This window comes from Heptranchias perlo, chromosome 2 (genome assembly GCF_035084215.1).
Source record: "Heptranchias perlo isolate sHepPer1 chromosome 2, sHepPer1.hap1, whole genome shotgun sequence".
Lineage (NCBI taxonomy): Eukaryota > Metazoa > Chordata > Chondrichthyes > Hexanchiformes > Hexanchidae > Heptranchias > Heptranchias perlo.
The window spans coordinates 121860384-121879066 of record NC_090326.1 but is presented as its reverse complement, the minus strand read 5'-3'; the positions used below and the strand labels follow the sequence as shown (position 1 = coordinate 121879066).

Genomic DNA, 18683 nt, shown 5'->3' with positions numbered 1-18683 from the left:
GTTATTCTAGATAAAGTTATGGAGAAATGGATAGGGATTGGACTTGGGACACCAGCAAAGTTTTTGACCGATAATGGAGGTGAATTCGCTAATGCGGAGTTCAGAGATATATGTGAGAACATGAATATAATTGTCATGAATATAGCAGCTGAGAGCTCTTTTGGCAATTGTCTTTGTGAAAGGAATCTAGCTGAGATTGATAGCATGGTGCATAAAATTTTGGCTGATTGAACAGTGTAAATTGTCAACTGCCCTAGCATGGGCAGTTCATGCAAAGAATTCTCTTCAGGCGGTTGGAGGATATAATCCTTATGAACTAGTCTATGGGTGCGATCCCACATTACCTTCTGTTCTTTGAGATAATCCTCCTGCTCCAGAAGTTACCACAATTAGTGCCATTTTTTCTGATCATTTAAATGCTATGCATGCATGGAGACAGGCTTTTATTAAAGCTGAGGTATCAGAGAAAACCTGTAGAGCACTGAGGCATCGCATCAGACCATCTGTGACCGAGTTCAATTCAGGAGATTTGGTATACTATAAAAGAGAGGGTCATAGGGAATGCAAAGGCCCTGGTAAGGTAATAGGTTGTGATGGTAAGACAGTAAATGTCCAACATGGCAATCAAACTGTTAGGGTTCATTCCTCATGATTAATTGGAATTAATTATAAAATCTCAGACTTTGAGCAGTTGATAGAAGTAAACGAGGCACCTTGTGCCTCCGACGTTCATGATTTTTGTGGTGAGGTTCCTGAGGAACAGACTGATTTAGATCAAGGGCTGGACAGTGGTAATGTCAGTGATCAAGAAACATATGACAGAGCTATCACATCCACAGAACAATTGCCCAAAGTGGGTACATGGGTGACATGTTCCAGAAGGAACTAATGAATGGAGGGTTGCAACAATTTTGGGACCTGCAGGCAAAGCTACTGTAGGTTTAAATACTGGTTGAATGTTCAGGATGATGGCCAAGAAGCAAGATCCATGGACTGGCAGAATGGGATAAAAGAGTGGAGAGTATGAAAGCGGAGTACAAGTAGTGATAGGGAGTCTGGAAGTCAATCTCATGTCAGAAAACAATCACGAACCAGAGATGAAAGAGGGAGATCTCAGTAGTAGACCCTAACTAGGTCAGACAATGAAGCAAAGACCACAGAACAGTCACTTAACAGAACTAGGAGTAGAAGTCCTGATGATGGTGAAGTTTTGGTGGCTTCCAATAAACTTCAGGATAAACGAGGCAGAAAGGCAAAACAAAGAGAGTTAGATAGTTAGAAAGAATCTGGAGTTTATTCTGAGATAACAGATAAGGGTCAACTAGCTATGTCGCATAGATGGGTTTGTACTGAAAAAATCCTTGCAGATGGGACTTATAAGGCTAAAGCGAGGTTGGTAGCTAGGGGTTTTGAAGAGAAGCTGGGTGATACAGATGTTAGCATGGATTTTAAAAAAAAAATTTGTTCATGGGATGTGGGCGTCGCTGGCGAGGCCATCCTTAATTGCCCTTGAGAAGGTGGTGGTGAGCCGCCTTCTTGAACCGCTGCAGTCTGTGTGGTGAAGGTTCTCCCACAGTGCTGATTGGAAGGAAGTACCAGGATTTTGACCCAACGACAATGAAGGAACGGCCATATATTTCCAAGTCGGGATGCTGTGTGACTTGGAGGGGAATGTGCAGTTGGCGTTGTTCCAATGTGCCGACTGACCTTGTCCTTGTAGAGGTTGCGGGTGTGGGAGGTGCTGTCGAAGAAGCCTTGGCGAGTTGCTGCAGTGCATCCTGTGGATGGTACACACTGCAGCCGCTGTGCGCCGGTGGTGAAGGGAGTGAATGTTTAGGGTGGTGGATGGGGTGCCAATCAAGTGGGCTGCTTTGACCTGGATGGTGTCGAGCTTCTTGAGTGTCGTTGGAGCTGCACTCATCCAGACAAGTGGAGAGTATTCCATCACACTCCTGACTTGTGCCTTGCAGATGGTGGAAAGGCTTTGGGGAGTCACTTGCCGCAGAATACCCAACCTCTGACCTGCTCTTGTAGCCACAGTATTTGTGCTTCTGGTCAATGGTCAATTTGCATCTTCCTCCTCCCACTGCTGGAAAAGTAATCTCAAAAATCTTTGGCTCTTTTGGCAACATTTTCATGGGAGTGCAGGTCAATTGACATAGAAGCCGCATCTCTGCAGGGCGATACTTTTCAGAGAGGAGTTTCTGAAACCGCCTAAAGAGGCAGCAGATGTGGAAGAAAACTATGGAAACTAAACAAATGCGACTGTGCTCCGAATGATGCTTCCAGGGTATGGTATTTTTTTGGTGCGACCTGTTTTGCTGAAAATAGGTTGTGTTCAACTAACAGCAGATCCGCAATGGTACCATAACTGAAAACTTTCAGGCCTCTTCATGACTCATGTTGATTATTTCTTATGAGGTGGTACTGCGGAATTTGAGTTTCGTCATTAAGATTAGAGTAGAATTTAAAATTGGGAGTCAGGCCTGTGGGACTTTTAAATATATTGGTTTAGATTAAAATCAACAGTCCTATTTGGAGTGTGTTACTCCCATCCCAGTGAATCGTACTGGGTCATCACAGAAAGGTGATGTTATATCGAAAGAGACAGAGCAATTAAGAAGCTTGATTGTTCAGTTGAACTGGTTGTGCACGCAGACCAGACGCTAGTTTTGATGTATTGGAGTTAAGTACTTCAATGAAACACCCCAAAGTAGAGAATGTTTTATGGGCAAATAAAACATTATGAAAATTAAATGTAGATAAGTGTGCTTAAGTTCCCATCCTTAGGTGACCCAAAGAAAATGAAGGTAGTTATCTTTAATGATGCTTCACATGCTAATCTTCCTGATGGTACTCTGGTGCAGCTGGTTTCATAGTGTTTCTTATGGGTGAGAATGGGAAATGTTGTCCTTTAGCTTGGGAAGCTAAGAAAATAATAAGGGTTGTTAAAAGTACTCTAGTTGCTGAAACACTGGCTCTTGTTGGCGCAGTGGATATGGGATTCTATTTGGCAAATATTTTGAGTGAAATCCTGCACAATGGGAGTACTGAAGATAGTATACCCATTGAATGTTATGTAGTCAATTGTTCATTGTGGGATAATGTACACTCCATCAAAAATGAGAGTGAGAATAGATTATGGATTGACCTTGCTGGCTTGAAACAAATGCTGGAGAGAAAGGAAATCTCTAAAATTAAATGGGTGGATTCAAGCCATCAACTGTCAGATTGTTTTACTAAAAGAAATACATGTATGAAGAACTTATTAGCAGTCCTGGAGAAGGATCGTCTCTCAATGTAATGTATTGAATGGTATAAGGGTTTAATTGTTTTTATTTAGAGAGAAGGGAATCTGTTAATTGTATCATGTGATTTATATCAATTAGTGTTTATTGTATTCAGGTGGTATAGAAACATAGAAAATAGGAACAAGAGTAGGCCATTCGGCCCTTTGGGCCTGCTCTGCCATTCAAACCGATCATGGCTGATTGTCTAACTCAGTACCCTGTTCCTGCTTTTTCCCCGTATCCCTTGATCCCTTTAGCATTAAGAAATATATCTATCTCCTTCTTGAATACATCTAATGACTTGGCCTCCACTGCTTTCTGTGGTAGAGAATTCCACAGGTTCACCACCCTCAGTGAAGAAATTTCTCCTCATCTCCGTTCTAAATGGCATACCCCGTATCCTGAGACCGTGACCCCTGGTTCTGAACTCCAGCCATCGGGAACATCCTCCCTGCATCCAGTCTGTCTAGTCCTGTTAGAATTTTATATGTTTCAATGAGATCACCTCTCATTCTTCTAAACTCTAGTGAATATAGGCCGAGTCAACCCAATCTCTCCTCACACATCAGTCCTGCCATCCCAGGAATCAGTCTGGTAAACCTTCGTTGCACTCCCTCCATGGCAAGGACATCCTTTTAGGTAAGGAGACCAAAACTGCACACAATACTCCAGATGTGGTCTCACCAAGGCCCTGTATAACTGCAGTAAGACATCCCTGCTCTTGTACTCAAATCCTCTTGCAATGAAGGCCAACATACCATTCGCCTTCCCAACTGCTTGTTGCACCTGAATGCTCACTTTCTGCGACTGGTTACAAGGACACCCATGTCATGTTGCACCTCCCCTTTTCCCAATCTATCATCATTCAGATAATATTCTGTTTATACAACCAAAGTGGATAACCTCACATTTATCCACGATATCCTGCATCTGCCATGTTCTTGCCCACTCACCCAACTTGTCTAAATCACATTGGAGCCTCTTTGCACCCTTCTCACAGCTCACATTCCACCCCAGCTTTGTGTCGACTGCAAACTTGGAAATGATACACTTAGTTCCCTCATCCAAATCGTTGATATATATTGTGACTATCTGGGGCCTAAGCACTGATCCCTGCGGTACCCCACTAGTCACTGCCTGCCACCGGGAAAAAGACCTGTTTATGTCTACTCTCTGTTTCCTGTCTGTCAACCAATTTTCAATCCATACCAGTATATTCCCCCCAATCCCATGTGCTTTAATTTTGCACACTAACCTCTTGTGTGGGACCTTATTATAAGCCTTCTGAAAATCCAAATACACCACATCCACTAGTTCTCCCCTATCTATTCTACTGGTTACATCCTCAAAAAACTCCAGTAGATTTGTTAAGCATGAATTCCCTTTCATAAACCAATGCTGACTTTGTCCAATCCCATTAATGCCCTCCAAGGGTTCTGTTGTCACATCTTTTATAATAGACTCTAGCATTTTCCCACTACTGATGTTAGGCTAACTGGTCTGTATTTCCTTGTTTTTTTTCTCTCCCTCTTTTTTTTAAAATAGTGGGGTTACATTTGCCACCCTCCAATCTGTAGGAACTGTTCCAGAGTCTATAGAATTTTGGAAGATGATCACCAATGCATCCATTATTTCCAGGGCCACTTCCTTTAGTACTCTGGGATGTAGATTATCAGGCCCTGGGGATTTGTTAGCCTTTAGCCCCATTAATTTCCCTAGCACTTTTTTTTTTAACGAATATTGGTTTCCTTCAGTTCCTCCCTCTCACTAGACCCTTGGTTCCCTAACATTTCTGGCAGGTTATTGTTTTCCTCCTTTGTGAAGACAGAACCAAAATATGTGTTTAATTGTTCTGCCATTTCTTTGTTCCCCATTATAATTTCCCCCATTTCTGACTGTAAGGGACCTACATTTGTCTTCACTAATCTTTGTCTCTTGACATATTTATAGAAGCTTTGAGTCAGTTTTTATGTTCCCTGCTATTTACTCTCATACTCTATTTTTCCCCTCTTAATCAATCTCTTTGTCCTCCTTTGCTGAATTCTGAACTGCTCCCAATCCTCAGGCTTGTTGCTTTTTCTGGTAATTTTATATGGTCTCCTCTTTGGATCTAATACTATCCCTAATTTCTTTTGTAAGCCACGGTTGAGCCACCTTTCCTGTTTTATTTTTGCACCAGACAGGAATGAATAATTGTTGTAATTCCTGCACACGCTCTTTAAATATTAGCCATTTCCTATCCCTTTTAGTACAGTTCCCCAATCTATCCTAGCCAACTCGCACCTCATACTTTCGTAATTTCCTTTATTTAGATTCAGGACCCTAGTTTTGGATTCAACTATTTCACTCTCCATCTTAATGAGGAATTCTATCATGTTATGGTTGTTCTTCCCTAAGGGACCCCGCAAAATAAGGTTGTTAATTAATCCTCTCTCATTGCACAACACCCAGTCTAGGATCACCTGTTCTCTAGTTGGTTCCTCAGCGTATTGGTCGAGACAACCATCACGTACACATTCCAGGAATTCCTCCCCCACAGTAGTATTGCTAATTTGGTTTGACCAATCTAGATGTATATTAAAGTCACCCATTATTATAGTTGTACCCTTCTTGTATGCATCTCTAATTTCCTGTTAAATGCCCTCCCCTACATCTCCAGTACTGTTTGGGGGCCGATAGACAACCCCCACCAACATTTTCTGCCCCTTGGTGTTTCTTAGCTCCACCCATACAGATTCCCATCATGATTTTCCGAGCCAATATCCTTCCTCACTACTGCATTGATTTCCTCTACTAACAATGCTACCCCACCTCCTTTCCCTTTTTGCCTGTCCTTCCTAAATATTGAATACCCCTGGATGTTCAGTTCCCATCCTTGGTCACCCTACAGCCATGTCTCTGTAATCGTAACTATATCATAGCCATTAATATCTATCTGTGTTGTTAATTCATCTACCTTATTGCGAATGCTCCGCGGATTAAGATACAATGCCTTTAGACTTGTCTTTTTAAGATTGCTAGTCATCTTAGTTTTATTTTGCACTATGGCCCTATTTGTTTTTTGCCCTTGTTTTCTCTGCCTTCCACTATTGCTTCTTCCATTTGTGTCTTTTGTTTCTATCCTTTTCCTCTCCTCTGTCTCCCTGCTAAGGTTCCCAACACCCTGCCATTCCAGTTTAAACCATCCCCAACAGCACTAGCAAACACCCCCGTAAGGGCATCAGTCCTGGTCCTGCTCGGGTGTACCCCTTCCCACTTGTACAGGTCCCACTTTCCTCAGAACCGGTCCCAATGTCCCAGGAATCTAAATCCCTCCCTCCTACACCATCCCTAGAGCCACGCATTCATCCAGTCTACTCTCCTGTTCCTATACTCACTAGCACGTGGCACTGGTAGTAATCCTAAGATCGCTACTTTTGAGGTCCTGCTTTTTAATTTATCTCCTAACTCCTTAAATTCACCTTGCAGGACCTCATCCTTTTTTTAAAAACCGATGTCGTTGGTACCAATAAGGACCATGACTACTGGCTGTTCACCCTCCCCCTTCAGAATGCTCTGCAGCCGCTCCATGACATCCTTGACCCTACCACCAGGGAGGCAACATACCATCCTGGAGTCACGTTTGCGGAAGCAGAAACGCCAATCTGTTCCCCTTACAATTGAATCCCCTATCAATATAGCCCTGCCACTCTTATTCCTCCCCTCCTGTGCAGCAGAGCCACCCATGGTGCCATGAACTTTGCTCTTGCTGCTTTACCCTGATAAGCCATCTCCCCCAAACAGCATCCAAAGTGGTATATCTGTTTGAGAGGGAGATGGCCCCAGGGGACTCCTGCTCTACCTGCCTAGTCCTTTTACTCTGCCTGAAGGTCACCCATTTCCTTTCTGCCTGCATAATCTTTACATGCAGTGTGACCAACTCACTGAACGTGCTATCCACGATAATCTCAGCATCGCGGATGCTCCACAGTGAATCCACCAGCAGCTCCAGCTCTGAAATACGGTTAGCCAGTAAGCTGCAGGTGGACACACTTCCTGCACACATGGTTGCCAGGGACACCTCTAGTGTCCATGATTTCCCACATAGTGCAGGAGGAGCATATCATGGGTGCAAGCTCTGCTGCCATGACTTGCCTTAGATTTACACTGCGCTCACCTCTCCGACTCTCCTTTTACACTGCGTGTGGACTCTCATATCTTTTATGAGAGCTTATCTGGGTGTGATGTGTGCAAGGGGAATCTCTGTGAATAAAGGCTTGGAAGCAATTAAAGACCAGGCTCTAGTATTCTGTCCTTCACAACTTTGTTATCCAATTTATAATGAGATTTTAATTAGGTCTTTTTAAATTGGTTTTATGAGACTTTCAAATTTAACGCATCCAGCACGGGTTTCCCAGGGCTCCTGAATTTTGCCAGTGAAACAGAGGCGAGAAGGGCCAGATCCATGAGGTAAGTGTCTTTACTGTACCAAGCTTACCTTTTAAAGACCCTGCGATTGACTAAGCCCCGCCATGACGTCCGCCTTCCCTCCACCCCCCCAACCCCGCGATTGCACCCCCCTCCCCCCAATACAACCCTGCAGACTCCAATTGGGCTGATTTCCTGCCCGACAGGCAGGCAGCCAGCCAAAATCCTCAACGTGCGGGAAACCCTTACTTCCGGGTTTCCCATACGGAAGTCCTCCCTCCCGCTCTCTTCCCGGCTCAGAATTAATATCCAGGCTTGTGACTGAGAAACTATTACTGCATCTTAAATATTTTTGCCTCCGGTTTGTGCACAATAAAAAAGAAGCAAAAGAACCAGCTGATTGATTCCAGCCCCAACCTCCAATCTGACTGGTTATGACAGACTTTAGTCCCTCCTTCCAAATGATCTGACAGGTTGATAATGTCAATTTCCAATACCAGGGAAAACAGCTGATTTTTTCTTGTGGAGTGCTTGTAAGCTGGCACATGGGTCGAAATGCTTACCATTGGCATGTGTGTTGCAGTTTTATATCTAATGTAAGAGCTTTATTTAAAAAGAAATCTTATTCCTGTATTACTTTATTCTTACTCAGATTGCCTGCCTCCTCCTCTACTTTTCATATAATGAGAAACAAAAAACATTTCAGCTTATGAGTTTAACACACAAACAAAATAGAAATGTACGTCGTGGAGCAGAAAAGGATCTGAATATCATTCAGAAAGTAACCAAGCTATCAAGGGAAATACACAGAAGTAAAAAACATAACTTGCACATTTCACTGGCTTTTTAATACCATTAACAAAATGCACTAGCACCAAAATTTAGGACAATGTTTAGAAGGCAGCCAAGAACACAAATAGAATGAGAATGATTCATTTAGAACAGAGTGTAGATTTTCCTCTTTGGGTACTCAGTGGACACCTGAAAGGGCTGAGAGGAGAAAACTGCCTATGTTTTTCCTCTCCTGGGTCATTTGCATGAACTCTGGATGCAGGCCTATCCCCTGGCTGAACAGTGTACCTAAAAAGCGGGAGAAAATCTGAGCCAGGAAATAATAGGTCTGTTAGTTTTACCTCAGTTGTGGGTAAACTTCTAGAATAGGACATGAATTAGTAATTAGTAAATACTTACAATGGAATGCGTGAATCAGGGACAGACAGCATGGATTTGAATGTCATGCTTGACTAATTTAATTGAATTTATGAGTAAATCACAGAATGTGCAGATCAAGGGAATGCAGTGGATGTTGCATATTTGGATTTTTAGGACATGTTTAATAAGGCACCACTTAAGAGACTGGAGATACAGGGTATTAAAGATAATGTAGCGACATGGATGCCTGCTGAAGTGAAAGCAAAAAGTAGGGGGTAAATGGATGTTTCTTGGTTTGGCAGGTTGAATGTTGTAGTCTGAACTTTTTTTTGTCTTTCTTTTATATAAATCATTTTGACATAGACACAAGAGTAATGATACTGATGTTTGATACCAAAAAAGAGGCACAACAAACTTTGAGGAAAGCCAGAGGACACAGGAGTAGGCAGAGAAATAGCAAATATAGTTCAATGAAGTGAAATGTGAAGTAGAATATTTTGGGAAAAAGTGAAAGGATGCACACCCTGAAAATGGTACAATTCTTAAGATTGGAAGACAGAGGGTTACTGATGTACAGATCTTTAAGGTTGGGCGTGCAGGTAGAAGAGGCCATCAAAAGACAAATCATTTATATATTGGGTCATTAAATATAAAAGCCAGGAAATAATGTTGAATTTGAGATATTGGTTAGGCTATAGTTGAAGGATTGCAGGCAGTTCAGGGCATCCCACCATAGGAAGGATATTAGGGCTATCGAAAGGGTACAGAGAATAATCACTAGATTGATACCGGTGAAGAAAGGCTCGAGAAATTAGGGCTTTTTTCACTGAGCATGAAATGGCTGAGGGAGGATCTGAGACATTTTCAAAATTATGAAGGTTTTGAGATGTTTCCATGGGTTGGCAAATCGGTGACAGGAGGCATAGACTGAAGGTAGAAGAATAGAGGAGGAAGTTAGACATTTTAATGAACAGAAAATCACAAGGTCAGTGAATTGGGTGCATGATCTCAATGTCCAATATGCACTCCTGTTGCATAAAGCTTTGCACTATGTGCACTAAATGTACCTCTTATTGCAGACAAATGCTTTCCAAGATGCAATATACTGGTGTCAGGAGAACTTTTAAATTAAAATTAAATACTTGTTATTGTACATTTAAATAAAAAAAGTATATTTTACTCATCCATTTCTACAGTATTAAATCAATTAAGTCGTGATTGTCAGCAATGAAATACACAATTAAGGCAAATTACCATTTTATTGCTGTTAAGAACCATAAATGAAACATTAAAACAAAAAGTAATGTTTTATACCATAATACAGTAGGGAACACTTACTATTCAGGTTCCGACACCAAGTCCAACGCTCTCATCACATCCTCCAGCAATGTGTCTGGTATAAATCCATTATCTGCAATGAAACACAAAAAATCTTTGATGGGGGGGAAAAAAACCTAACAGGCAGAAAAATATTTGCTACAATTTATCATCTTCTGATGGAACAACTGAAGGTCAGAATTCTGAAGCATAGCAGTTTTGGTGACCACACATAGCAATGAAATGAGATAGTGTTGTCAAGTGATTTAGATGAATTGTAGTTAATCTTGGTTTTAATTGCATATTTAATTGATACAATTACTGCAACTATTTCAAATTTGTTTGATTACTAATGTTTTATCATCCAAGAAACAACCCAGCATAAAATCCTGGAGCACAAACACCTCTGAATCTGAACCAGAGCAACATTAACTTGCAGGCCTTGAATGGGGATCCATTGAGCAGCAGGCCACTGCTGATGGAGAGAAAATCTGCAGCTGGCCTCAAGCTCTATGTTGAACACTACTGACAGACACTGTTGCACTCACACTCTCCTGTCATCCTGGCAATGGTGCATGTGTAGATGGACATAATGGCCACACGTGCACAGAACATGACGTCCGCAAATGTGCAGAATCAGGATAATGTTTGCATGTCCTGAGGACATCATAGCCGCATGTTCAAAAGAAAATAAGCTTATTTGCATATGCAAAACCTATGGTGAGAAATTACGTGGTATACTGAAAGCTGGAGGTGTCTGAGGTATTTTCCACGATTAATGCTAAAAAAAAAATGAACGCTTTAATTGCAGAAGTTAACTGCAATTGACAGCCCTAAAATGAATGCATTCAAAAAGGCTTTTATTAAAATATAGAAAATGCTGGAAAAGCTCAACAAGTGAGGCAGCATTGTGGAGAAAGAAACAGAGTTAACGTTTCAGGTCAAAGACCTTTCATCACGAAGCTACAACACAGGACTGCATGCATGCTATAGACAGCTAAGCGATCCCACAACCAACGGATCAGATCAAAGCTCTGCAGTCCTGCCACATCCAGTCGTGAATGGTGGTGGACAATTAAACAACTAACAGGAGGAGGAGGCTCTGAACATCCCCATCCTCAATGATGGCAGAGTCCAGCACGTGAGTGCAAAAGACAAGGCTGAAGCGTTCGCAACCATCTTCAGCCAGAGGTGCCGAGTGGGTGATCCATCTTGGCCTCCTCCCGAGGTCCCCACCATCACAGAAGCCAGTCTTTAGCCAATTCACTTCGTGTGATATCAAGAAACGGCTGAGTGCACTGGATACAGCAACGGCTATGGGCCCCGAAAAAATCCCGGCTGTAGTGCTGAAGACTTATACTCCAGAACTAGCTGTGCTTCTAGCCAAGCTGTTTCAGTACAGCTACAACACTGGCATCTACCTGACAATGTGAAAAATTGCCCAGGTATGTGCTGTCCACAAAAAGCAGGACAAATCCAATCTGGCCAATTACCACCCCATCAGCCTACTCTCAATCATCAGCAAAGTGTTGGAAGGTGTCGTCGACAGTGCTATCAAGTGGCACTTACTCACCAATAACCTGAGCACCGATGCTCAGTTTGGATTCCGCCAGGACCACTCTGCTCCAGACCTCATTACAGCAGCCTTGGTCCAAACATGGACAAGAGCTGAATTCCATAGGTGAGATAAGAGTGACTGCCCTTGACATCAAGGCAGCATTTGACAGAGTGTGGCATCAAGGAGCCCTGGTAAAATTGAAGTCAATGGGAATCAGGGGGAAAGCTCTCCAGTGGCTGGAGTCATACCTAGCACAAAGGAAGATGGTAGTGGTTGTTAGAGGCCAATCATCTCAGCCTCAGAACATCGCTGTGGGAGTTCCTCAGGGGAACGTCCTTGGCCCAACCATCTTTAACTGCTTCAATGACCACCTCCATCATAAGGTCAGAAATGGGGATGTTTGCTGATGATTGCACAGTGTTTAGTTCCATTCGCAACCCCCTCAGATAATAAACTAGTCCGTGCCGGCATGCAGCAAGACCCGGACAACATCCAGGCTTGGGCTGATAAGTGGCAAGTAACATTCGCGCCAGACAATGACCATCTCAGACAAGAGAGTCCAACCACCTCCCCTTGATATTCAATGGCATTACCATTGCTGAATCCCCCCATCATCAACATCCTGGGGGTCACCGTTGACCAGAAACTTAACTGGACCAGCCACGTAAATACTGTGGCTGCAACAGCAGGTCAGAGGTTGGGTATTCTACAGCGACTGACTCACCACCTGACTACCCAAAGCATTTCCACCATCTACAAGGCACAAGACAGGAGTGTGATGGAATACTCTCCACTTGCCTGGATGAGTGCAGCTCCAACACTCAAGAAGCTCAACACCATCCAGGACAAAGCAGCCCGCTTGATTGGCACCCCATCCACCACTGGCGCACTGTGGCTGCAGTGCGTACCATCTACAGGATGCACTGCAGCAACTTGCCAAGGCTTCTTTGACAGCACCTCCCAAATCTCTACCACCTAGAAGGACAAGGGCAGCATAGGAACACCACCACCTGCACGTTCCCCTCCAAGTCTCACACCATCCCGACTTGGAAATATATCGCCGTTCCTTCATTGTTGCTTGGTCAAAATCCTGGAACTCCCTACTTAACAGCACTGTGGGAGAACCTTCACCACACTGAATGCAGTGGTTCAAGAAGGCAGCTCACCATCACCTTCTCAAGGGCAATTAGGGATGGGCAATAAATGCTGGCCTTGCCAGTGACGCAAGGCCAGCATCCCATGAATGAGTTTAAAAAAAAGAGAATAAACTTGTTCAGCATTGACAATCCTGTCCCACTCCAGAGCCATGGGCACAAAATCTATGCTGGCACTCCAGTGCAGTACTGAGGAAGTGCTGCATTGTTGAACGAAACATTAAACAGAGGACCCGTCTGCCCTCTTAGGTGGATGTAAAAGATCCGATGGAATTATTTTGAAGACGAGCAGGGGCCTTCTCCCCAGTGTCCTGGCCAATATTTAGCTCTCAACCAACAGCAGTAAAATAGATTATCTGGTCATTATCGCATTGCTGTTTGTGGGACTTTGCTGTATGCAAATTGGCTGCCATGTTTTTTACATTACACCAGTGACTACACTTCAAAAGCACTTCATTGGCTGTTAAGTGCTTTGGGATATCCTGAGGTCATGAAAGGCGCTATATAAATACATGTGTTTCTTTTTCATTTTGCTGTAAGCACTTTGGGAATAAGAAAAAAAAGTTATTTGGATCCACCAGCCAATTTCACTGCGAGCAAGACCGTTTCTTTCTAGAATGCATCAGACCAATTCTTCCTAATCATGAATATATCAATCTTATCTTTTCCAGGGGAAGACTACCTTTGGTCGTCCTGTATTCGCGACATCATAAACATAGCAGCAAAATTTTCCATGCTTGCTGTTTCCAGCAAAATCAGAGAAGCACTCAAAGGTCAACTTTTTATTAAAATTAGTTAATATTTCAAAGACACAATTTCTTCTGTTTCTCTCAAGTGTAACCAACAGCTGCCACCATTAGCCTCTGATTGCTCCTCCCTTACTCCTTCATCTACAAATACTCTTGGCTTCATTATCGTATCTTTTGATGTGCTAAAGCTGCCTCTAAGAAACTCAAGGTCTATTTCCATTGGGCAGCGCTGCCTGCAGGGAACGCATAGCAGGAACTCGTCCATGACTACCCATTGATTGACTCCTTGCAAACAATGCTTCCTGCTGGGAGCATCAGATTGTGGAATCAACTCTATGGTGTTCAGATGGAAAGTGTCTGTTAAGCTAACAAATGGCAATTTGGACTTTTTCTAATGGAAGTTAATAGAACAATCTCCTGCTGATGGTGGAAAAGAAAACATATAAGCTTTGAGGGGAATAAATACAGTCGGGTCCCAGAACAGCAGCACAGGCTGAGTGATCTATTTTACAAATGATTTTTCAGGTTGAAGGCTCAAATTAATAAACCATGTGAGGATAACATATAAAAATAACTACAGAACAAATATAAGAGAGACAGAGACAGTAAAAGAGAGATGAGAGAGAGAATGAATGTGACTAAACTATGAATTCAGCAACCACCTGCCTTCTTCCCCTATACAATTACTCCCATCAGGTAAGTTATTTTTTGTTTTGATATGCTGGTGTGTGAAATATACTTGCATCAGAGGATGTTGCACAATGGCAGCAGCAACAAGAAATGTCACCTGTAAAAGAAGAACGTCTGAAGTTTGAGTTCTCTGGATGTTTGGATCTGTTTTGGTGACATTAACCACTGCTCCCTGTTGTGTTTTCTGAACCCTCTCCATTCATCAATATTTAAACTTTGATGAATCCTTTTGGCCCCTTAGACGATCACTGATATCATTACATACATTTCCCCTAATTCTGTTAGAGAATTGTATACCAGTCAATTTGCTTTCAGTCTTGATCATTTTTTGAATGTTGAGATTACATTTGCTATCCTTTCGTCCCCAGAACTGCATCTATGCACAGTTTTTTTATTGAAGTTTGCTGGGATTAAACAAAGGATTCGCACTAGAGTGGTACAAAGGACGTAAGTACTTTTCAAGTGATTATCTGCAAGTGGCTCAAAGCTCTGAGAAGTGGGGGTAAGACTTGAAAAGCTCTGATCCAATGCTGCTAACACAGCTCAAGGTCAAAAGTAATGGGTGCAAAAAAAGCTTACATAAACTCTAAGTCTAAGGAACTCAAAGCCATGTTGCCAGCTCATAGTCAATGATGAATTGTGATAGCAGAAATTATTAATTTAAGTAGGAAACAAAGTGCTTGGGATAGAGAACTCCCCACTGAACAAATAAACAATGACACTGTCTTTGACATGAAAGACTGAGTGCCATTATATTGCTTTTCAATCTATCTCTGAACTTTCAAGGCTCCTGTGCTGTTTATATAATGTTCCAAATGTACTTCAGCAGGAGCCAGCTAAAACAGTAGGTCTGCCACAGGCCCACATCATTAACTTTGTAAAAACTGGAAATCATTACAAATACACTAAAGCTGATAGACCTAGTGCTCCCTTACAAAAGGAGGCCCAAATTACTAACCCAATATCTGACCTAACTTTTCTCTCATCAGGTTATCTCCCGATAATGGAATGCACCTCACCACCCCCCCAGACTAGTAATCCAGAGGCCTGGATTAATAATCCGGAGACAAGAGTTCAAATCCCACCACGGCAGCTGGGGAATTTAAATTCAGTTAATCAAATTAAAATCTGGAATAAAAAGTTAGTATCAATAATGGTGACCATGATACTACCGGATTGTTGTTAAAAACCCATCTGGTTCACTAATGTCCTTTAGGGAAGGAAACATGCCGTCCTTACCCGGTCTGGCCTATATGTGACTCCAGACCCACAGCACTGTGGTTGATTCTTAACTGCCCTCTGAAATTGCCTAGCAAGTCACACAGTTGTACTGTAGTGGTTCAAGGTGGCAGCTCACCACTGCCTTCTCAAGGGCAATTAGGGATGGGCAATAAATGCCGCCCTTGCCAGTGATGCCCACATCCCATGAATGAATAAAAAAAAGAAAAAAATTAAGATGTAATAGTGAATCAATATAAAATTTTAGTAAGAACATAGCTGGAATGCTGCATGCAGTTTTGGGCTCTGCATTATAGGAAGGACACTGAGGCAATATAGGGTATAGCTCTGATTCACTGGGATGCTGTCTGGTATGAAGAAATATAACTGCGAAGAAATACTTCAAAAATTGGGGCTCGTTTCTTTAGAACAGAGGAGATTAAGTGGGGATTTAACAGAAGTATCTAAAATTATGAAAGAATGGGACATAGTAGATAAAAACAGGGATTGTTTTCAGTGGTTGTGGGGTCTTGAACAATGGCCAAAGACATAAAATCAAATATAAGAGATTGAAGATAGAGAGCTGGAGGAACATTTTTTTTTACACTGAGTGTTGCGAGGCTGTGGAATGTACTACCAGATTTTCCATGTTGTAATTTCCATGTAATTCTATGTAGCAGCCAAGTGATGTCATAGGTGAAAGACACTAGCCGAACCTTTGGCTGAAACCAGGTAAAACTTGCATCTATTGGGGTAATTAAACCTCAGCTGGGTGGAAAGGGAAGCACCAACTCTGGAAAATTGATCTTGAATTTATTATTTTAAAGGACATATTTATTTATAGGGTTACATATTTAATCTGATTTCCTTTTTGAAAACATTAAGAAAAGTAGGAGAAGGTGCCATGACATTCTATCCCACTGAGAAAGTGGTAAAGGTTGTGCATTTAATCTTTCTTTTGTCCACTTACAAGCCTAAGACTGATTACATGTGCTACCGTTCCTGAAGCAAGTTCAAATTTGAGAAAGTGCTAAATGGGGACATGGCTGCTGTTACCTCCTTCCCATGGCCACCTCATATCCTTGCACATTAGTTTCCTCCCCATCCCCAACTTATTTTGAGACCAACTTATGTCTGGAATCAAACATGTACAAAATCACTGCACTGCTCACACATGTACAGTGCTGATAATTTAAAAAAATAAAGATGTCTTCAACCAGTCCCTGGGCAGCAGCCAAAATGATGGTGTGTGGGTAGGTGGGGGGATCCAGATAGCATTTTCTAGCAGCGGACTACACTACATTAAGGCAGCAAACCGGCACACAAAATCCCATGCCTTGTGTTTACAAAGATCACAAATATAAACACAGGTAATGGAAGCTACTTTGCCTACTGACCCACAGAAAGCTACGGCCCACCATCAGAGTTATCAGTGGTAGCTAAAGGAGGCGGCTAATGGCAGCAGACAGCAAGTTCATTATTCTAAAATATTCACAGCTTTAAAAGACTTCAGACTTGACAATTCCAATGCTCTACTGTCTGGCCTCCCACCTTTCACCCTCCAAAAAATTGAGCTCATTCAAAACACTGCTGCCCCATATCAGAACACGTATTATGTCCCGCTCACCCATCACCCCTGTGCTCGGTGACCAACAATGGCTCCTGATCCACCAAAACCTTGATTTTTAAAATTCTCATACGTTCAAATCATTCCATGGCCTCACTCCTCCCTATCTCTAATCTCCTCCAGCCCTACAACCCTCCTAGAACTCTGCGTTCCTCCAACTCCCTTTGCACCATTGGTGGCCATGGTTTCAGCCGTCTAGACCCTAATCTCTGGAATTTCCTCCCTAAACCGCTCTGCCTTTATCTCCTCCTTTAAGACCCTCCTTAAAACCTATCCTTTAACCAAGCTTTGTCGCCCATCCTAATATCTCCTCCTTTGGCTCGGTTTCAATTTTTGTCTGATTACGCTCCTGTGAAAAGCCTTGGACATTTTCCATGTTAAAGGAGCTATGTAAATTAAGTTCTTTATTCTCTTCACAGATGCTGCCTAAACTGCTGAGTGTTTCCAGCGTTTATGGTTTTTGTTGCAGATTTCTGCAATTTTTTGCTTTTTGTTCATCTAATTTTCATCAGGTGAGACAGCTAGGTGTTTAGTGGCAGTTTATGAAGGGTACACAGCCATAATGTAAAAATCAGCTTTTTATCTTGAGGAGCTGTTTTTATTTCAGATTTCCAGTTTTTCCTTTTTATTTTACTATTAAGTGGCAGTTAAGTGTTATAGTATGTGACCAATGCCTGGTGTTCAGTATTGGAATGGTATCAATTTACACCAATCTTCTGATGCTACTGATTTACAGCTTTACAGTCCAGATGTATTTCACACTGAGCATGTTTACTCTTTACAGGGCTCAGAGCTGCAAAACTATCTTATTAATGACCTGAGATTAATGAGGTTACATAATACCCATGCATTTCACACTTTGCACACTTCAATATTGGATGAACTGTGCAAGGTGTGAAACACATGGATTAATGAGCTGCATATCATCAGGGATTAGAAAATTTGTGTCACCTGATACCTTTCAGAATCAGAACACCAGCTATTAGAACCAGGCACAGGGGGAAAAAAACTGGCTGTGAAGAAATTTTAGTGGTCTTAAAATCCCACACAATCCACAGCTCTGTAACTACAAAGCACCAGGCACCCTGGTTGTAATTAGAAGTACTGTAACATCAACTGGTTATTAGACATATATTTTTGAAAAATTGGTTTATTATATAACATTTGTACTACTTTAGATAGTAAGTGTACTTCAACTTTGTTGAAAGATTCTGAATGGGGAGGCTTAAAAAAGCAAAATAAGCAAGCGTAGAAGTTGAAATATAAGCTTAAGTGTCTCGCAATGCTTACATGTTAAAATGGTCATAAATAGCATAATTTTGACTTATTTGTTGCTAAAATGGACAAGCATAGGAGTTTCAGTTCCCTCTCCTGAAAACAATATTTAAAAAGAATTTCAACTTGCTGACTAATTATCAAAAGTTGACTAGCTTGGATACCATACAAATGGAAGGAAGTAATAAGTCAACTACAAAACAAGGCAATGTCTTATCTAACTACCTTTTTATAGAATCATTCTCT

At 42.0% G+C, this 18683-nt stretch overlaps 1 protein-coding gene across 1 annotated transcript in view; it reads right to left on the bottom strand.

Annotated features, from left to right (window-relative positions):
- The window catches only part of mindy3 (MINDY lysine 48 deubiquitinase 3), a 150167-nt gene that overhangs the window by 22331 nt on the left and 109153 nt on the right, over positions 1–18683 (bottom strand). The window contains exon 12 of the mRNA XM_068006718.1: positions 10188–10260. Coding sequence (XP_067862819.1) covers positions 10188–10260 — 73 coding nt within the window. The remainder of the gene's footprint in view (positions 1–10187; positions 10261–18683) is intronic.